At 44.7% G+C, this 6,385-nt stretch overlaps 1 protein-coding gene across 1 annotated transcript in view; it reads left to right on the plus strand.

Annotated features, from left to right (window-relative positions):
- The first annotated feature begins 2,293 nt into the window (after positions 1–2,293).
- Positions 2,294–6,385, plus strand: part of PDHA1 (pyruvate dehydrogenase E1 subunit alpha 1) — a 21,685-nt gene continuing 17,593 nt past the window's right edge. The window contains exons 1-2 of the mRNA XM_058441835.1: positions 2,294–2,447; positions 4,834–4,943. Of these exons, the coding sequence (XP_058297818.1) occupies positions 2,294–2,447; positions 4,834–4,943 (264 nt within the window). The remainder of the gene's footprint in view (positions 2,448–4,833; positions 4,944–6,385) is intronic.

Below are 6,385 nucleotides of genomic sequence, written 5' to 3' on the forward strand. Positions count from 1 at the left end.
TTTTCTTATTAATGAGGTTCGAGTGCCACCTAGTAAAATTTTCTTGTAATTGCACACAGATATGTTTTTCTTATTACACTGATTACATCGCCCCCTGATGGAATTTGCCTGCAATTGCTTATGAGGGTCTTCCCTATTACTCAGGTTAGAGTGCCACCAGGTAGAATTGTCGTGTAATTGCAGGACAAATATGTTTTTCCCACTATAGTGGTCCCTGCCAACCCTTATCTTCAGGAAATATGTTCCAAGCCCCCCAGTTGAATGCCTGAAACTTTTGAATAGTACTAAGCTCTCTGTATACTGGCTTTTTCCATCTAATCACCAAGATGGCTAAGTGACGAATGAAGGATAGCATATTCAGTATGGATACCGTGGACAAAGTGATGATTCACAGCCTGGGTGGGACAGAGCAGGACGGTGCGAGGTTTCATCACATTACTCAGAACAGTATGTAATTTTAAACATGAATTGTTAATTTCTAGAAGTTTCTGTTTAATATTTTTGGCGGAGGTTGACCATGGATAATGGAAACTGCAGAAAACAAAACCGCGGATAAAGGGGACGGCTGTACACAGGTTAATGAGTCACCTGGTGGAATTTTTCTGAAACTACAGAACAGATGTGTTTGTTATTTCTCATGTTGGAATGCCACCTGGCGGAATTGTCCTTTGTTAAAAAGTACATCTATGGTCCTCAAATTTGGCATCCAAAATACCTGGAGAGCTTGTTATTTTATTTTATTTCTGAGAAAGGGTCTTGCTCTAGCACCCAGGCTGGAGGGCAGTGGTGTGATCACAGTTCACTGCAGCCTTAACCTCCCAGGCTCAAGCGATTCTCCTGCCTCAGCCTCCCAAGTAGCTGGGACCACAGGTGCGCCACCACGCCCAACTAATGTTTGTACTTTTAGTAGCAGTGGGGTTTCACCATGTTGGCCAGGCTGGTCTCAAACTCCTGACCTCAAGCAGTCCTCCCACCTCAGCCGCCCAAAATGCTGGGATTACAGGCGTGAGCCAACGTGTCCAGCCCGGAGAACTTTTTAAATCAAAGATTGCAGGTTTCCACTCCCAGAGTTTCTTATTCAGGAGGTTTGGGATGGGGTCTGGGAACTTGCATTTCTAACAGATTTCCCAGTTTGTGTTGATGCTGCCTGTCTGAGGCTGCACTTTGAGAATTACTAAGTCCTCAACTCCTTAAATTTTAGTTGCACACATAAGTGGGTTCTTTCCTATATGATTTTCACAATTCTTTCATCTTTGAAGAACTGGAGAGATTTGAAATCTTGGCTTTCTGGAGCCTTTCCAAAGAACTCAGGATACCTTTTTTTTTTTTTTTTTAGTTGGGGTCTCACTATGTTGCCCAGGCTGGTCTCAAACTCTTGGACTCAAGTGATCCTCCTGACTCCTGAGTAGCTGGGACCACAGGCATGTGCCACTGTGTGCAGCTCGGGATACCTTTTGATTAAATCTACCGGTTGCTTTTGAAACCAGTTTTTACAACCTGATCTAAGTCACTTTGCAATGTAGGGTTTTGTCTGGTTTTTATAGCCCTGCATCCTAGAATAGGCACTCTTGAAATATCTGTTGGAAGAGTGAATGAATGTGGCCCTTCGACACCATGTCAGTTGGATAAATAGGGTTGTGTCCCACAATTAAAGCAGATGAAGCTCTTTGTCTCTTTCCTTCTCTACAACCTCACAATTATGCTACAATAAAAGAAGTCATAGACAGAATTCTATCCAGATCATTTATTTATGCAGGCACAAAATGTGCCATACATCCTGTTCCCTTAAGCTTGGCAAGGGCCTGTTCTCTCCTTCTGGGAACCGTGACAAGCTTCTTCATGAAGTGTTGATCCCAGGCAGACCCAAACAGGTGGCTTGTCAGACGGTTAGACTCTATTCACACAAGGGCTGGCGGCCCTGAGAGTCTTTCGAGCCAACTGCATATCTTTTTTTTTTTTTTTTTGAGACGAAGTCACTCTGTCACCCAGGCTGGAGTACAGTGGCATGATCTCAGCTCACTGCAACCTCTGCCTCCCGGGTTCAAGTGTACCCTCCCTGACTCAGTGTAACCCGCACGGACCTAGGGGGACTGAACAAAGGGGACTGAACGCGGGAATAAAAGACAAGAGACAAAATAGTATATTTGGAAGAAGGGGTCAGTGGCACCTCAGCTTCCCAAAGTCCTGGGATTTCTAAGCTTTGCTTTACCAGTGAGGACCCAGGTCACCAAGAAGTGAAAAGATTTGCATATTTACTTATAGTCACAAGGTTCTAGTATAGTGCTCATTAAGGATGGGGCTCTGTCTTAAGCGCCTGACAAATATTAATCCATATAAGCTTTATGACAGCCAGCCCTATGAGATGAATGTTGTCATTATGCTGCATTTAAAGATGAGGAAACCGAAGCACAGAGAGTTTAGGCAAATTGCCCGAGGTCACACAGCTGGTAAGTGGTTGAGCCAGGATTTGAGACCAGGCAGACTGGTGCCAGAGTCCAGATGCTAGGCCGCCTCTCCGTAGGACAGTTCTTAGGTTTCCAAAGGCTGCTTCGTTTGGGGGTCAGCCACAGAAAATGATTGATAGTAACTTCGGGCCAGACTCATCAGTGTGTGCCTAAAATCTTCCCTATTAAAATACGTATTTTTCCACATCTCCATTGGATAATAGAAAGACATGATGGGCCAAGTGCAGTGGATCATGCCTGTGATTTCAGAACTTTGTGAGGTTGAGGTGGGAGGATCGCTTGAGCCCAGGAGTTCGAGACTTGCCTGGGCAACATAGCGAGACCCTGTCTCTATTTTAAAAATCATATAGAAAGATATGCTCATACTCACTGTGGTTCAGCTATCTTAGATTCAGGAACCCTGTGCTCTCCTGAACACACTATGGCACCTCCTTCCATTAATCTCCTTTAGGATCCTGTCATGAGAGGGCACAGCTCATCTTCCATATTTACCAAATACAAAGCTGACACGAACATCCTTCTTTGGCTTCCCATTATTCTTAGGAAAAGTGTCTAAATCTTTAATGAGGTCTAACAGGACCGGGACAATCTATTGCTAACCTCGTGCTCAGCGCTCAGACCACAGCTGGAAGGTCTCCTCCTCAGTGCTGAGGTCTGAAGTGTGCCCCCTAAAATTCATCTGCTGAAACTTAACCTCCAATGTGAGGGTATTAGGAAGCGGGGCCTTTGGGAGGTGGTTAGATGATGAGGATGGAGCCCTGCCCCCTGCCCAGGCCCCCTTGAATGGAATTAGCACCCTGATGGAAGAGGTTGAAGGGAGCACCTCAGGCCATTTTTTGCCCTTCCACTCTTCTGCCATGCGAGCACTCAGCCAGAAGTTCCTCACCAGACACTGAATGCCCTGACCATGGACTTCCCAACAGCCAGAACCATAAGAAATCAATGGTTGTTTGGTTGGGTTTGTTTGTTTGGTTGGTTTTTATTGTTGTTGTTGTTGTTGTTTGTTGTTTTTTTTGAGACAGGGTCTTGCTTTGCCACACAGGCTGGAGTGCAGTGGCACAATCGTGGCTCACTGCAGCTTCGACCTCCTTGGTTCAAGCCATCCTCCCATCTCAGCCTCCCAAGTAGCTGGGACTACAGGCACCTGCCACTATGCCCAGATAATTTTTGTCTTTTTTGTAGAGATGGGGTTTCACCACGTTTGCTACGCTGGTCTCAAATTCCTGGGCTCAAGCGATCCACCTGCCTCAGCCTCGGAAAGTGCTAAGATTACAGGTATGAGCCAACACGCCCAATCAGTGTTTGTTGTTTATAAGTTACCCAGTCTCACATATTTCGTTAAAGCCACCAAAACATTACAAATCCCCCAACAGCTTGATCTAGTAATTCCTCAGGGGTTACAACACAGGGATATTAAAATTATATGGTTCCTTTTATATTTACTGCTGGAAATTGTTCTATAAAGAACTATTCCTCATCAACTATTTGTTGACATTGAAATTCAGTCTACGTAAGAAAGATAGGATAAATCCTTGGTTCTTTCCCTTTGCCAGATTTCAGAATAATTACTATTGGGCTGGTCTTTGCTTCTAGGTCTTTCCAGTGGAGAGAGTTAAGATACACACACACACACACACACACACACACACACGCACATCATTTTTGCTTTGAGACACAGTCTCATTCTGTTGCTCAGGCTAGAGTGCACTGGCACAATGACGGCTCACTGCAGCCTCCACTTCCCAGGCACAGGTGATCCTCCTACCTTGGCCTCCCTAGTAGCTAGGACTGCTGGTATGCGCCACCATGGCCGGCTAATTTTTTATATTGTGTAGAGACAGGGTCTTACCATGTTGTCCCGGCTGGTCTTGAACTCCTGGGCTCAAGTGATCTGCCCACCTTGGCCTCCTAAAGTACTGGGATTACAAGTGTGAGCTACCAAGCCTGGCCAAGATGTATGTATGTATGTATGTATGTGTGTGTGTATATATATCTTGAAAGGGGGAAATAATCATGAGTTTATACTGATATTTCCAATTCAGATTCAGGACCACTAGGCTTTGACTTGTTGAATTTTACATTTGTGTCTCTGTTTTTTATACTGAAAATCTTGTTTCCCAATGGCATTAACATAATTATATATTTACTTTATCAGTGTGGATATGTGAAGTCTCAAATAATAATAACACCTGACAAATGAGAACAATTTAAGATTTTTTTCTGTAGAGATGGGGTCTCCCTATGTGGCCTAGGCTGGCCTTGAACTCCCAGGTTCAAATGATCTTCCCACCTCAGCCTCCCAAAGTGCTGGGATTACAGGTGTGAGCCTCGCCTTAAGATTTTTTTTTCCGGTTCCTTTTGTCTTTAGGCTATACCCCACCAAGTATATGCAGTCACATTGCTGTGGTGTTAAATAACTTGAAATCATTCTCTGCGGGGTTATGCCAACAACTTGTTATGCCATTAAACTGGTTTGTTGTATTTCATTTCAATTTTTATTTCATTGTGTTTTATGGCTGTGTAAAAACATTTATATGGTTCCAAAGTTAAAATGACCCCTAGCCATAATCCCTTCACCAGCTGGTGCTTAGTACATCAAAGACATTCGCAAATATTTGTTGACTTTTATGACATATGTATATGATTGTCCTATTCTAATTCATCTGCTGCGGGATGGGTGTTTCCTACTAGAAAACCGGAGACATGTTAAGGAGCATGATTTGCCATAAAGCTCAGCTTGATCGAATACTTGTAGGGTGATTTGCTAACGAAAGGTAAAAAGGCATATTTCAGGGTCTCTAATCCAAATTGCCCTGCTTCACCCAGGTAAGTTTTTTTGTTTTGTTTTTTAGAGAGATGGGGTCTCGCCCTGTCACCCAGGCTGCAGTGCAGCAGTGCAGCCATAGCTTACTGCAGCCTCAAACTCCTAGGCTCAAGCAATCCTCCCTCGTCAGCATCCCTACGAGCTGGGACTACAGGCATGCAACACCATACCACACTAATTATTTTATTTTTTGTACAGACAGGTATCACTTTGTGGCCCAGGCTGGCCTCAAACTCCTGGCCTGAAGTGATCCTCCTGCCTTGGTCTCCCAAAGTGCTGGGATTACAATTTCGCCCAAGATTAATGAGCCCTCCCTTCTTAAGACTTTCTCTTCCTGCCTTTTGCAAATCTTTCTTTCTCTCCGGCCTCCTCTCCTGATACAAGAGTCTTTTGTTAATGTTCTAGTGCATTACTATAGCCTATAGTTACTATAGCCTATAGTTAACGACTATAACGTTACTATAACGTTACTATAGCCTATAGTTAATGACTACTAACCACAATCATCACCTGTCACCACTTGACACAGCATCTCAAAGTGTCCCTCACCTTCAAAGTTGCTTCCAACTCCGCTTTCAAATATCTGAAAACAGCTGAGCGTGGTGGCTCACACCTGTAATCCCAGCACTTTGGGAGACCGAGGTGGGCGGATCACCTGAGGTCAGGAGTTTGAGACCAGACTGGCCAACGTGGTCAAACCCCGTCTCTACTAAAAAAAATACAAAATTAGTCGGACATGGTGGTGCTCGCCTGTTTTCCCAGCTACTCGGGAGGCTGAATGAGGAGTATCACTTGAACCTGGGAGTCAGATGTTGCAGTGAGCCAAGATGTTACCACTGTACTCCATCCTGGGCAACAGAGTGAGAATCTGTCTCAAAAAAAAAAAAAAAAGAGGCCGGGAGTGGTGGCTCACGCCTGTAATCCCAGCACTTTGGGAGGCTGGGACGGGCGGATCACGAGGTCAGGAGATCAAGACCATACTGTCTAACATGGTGAAACCCCGTCTCTACTAAAAATACAAAAAAATTAGCCGGGCATGGTGGCGGGCACCTGTAGTCCCAGCTACTCGGGAGGCTGAGGCAGGAGAATGGCGTGA

This window comes from Hylobates moloch, unplaced genomic scaffold, assembly GCF_009828535.3.
Source record: "Hylobates moloch isolate HMO894 unplaced genomic scaffold, HMol_V3 SCAFFOLD_7, whole genome shotgun sequence".
Taxonomy (NCBI): domain Eukaryota; kingdom Metazoa; phylum Chordata; class Mammalia; order Primates; family Hylobatidae; genus Hylobates; species Hylobates moloch.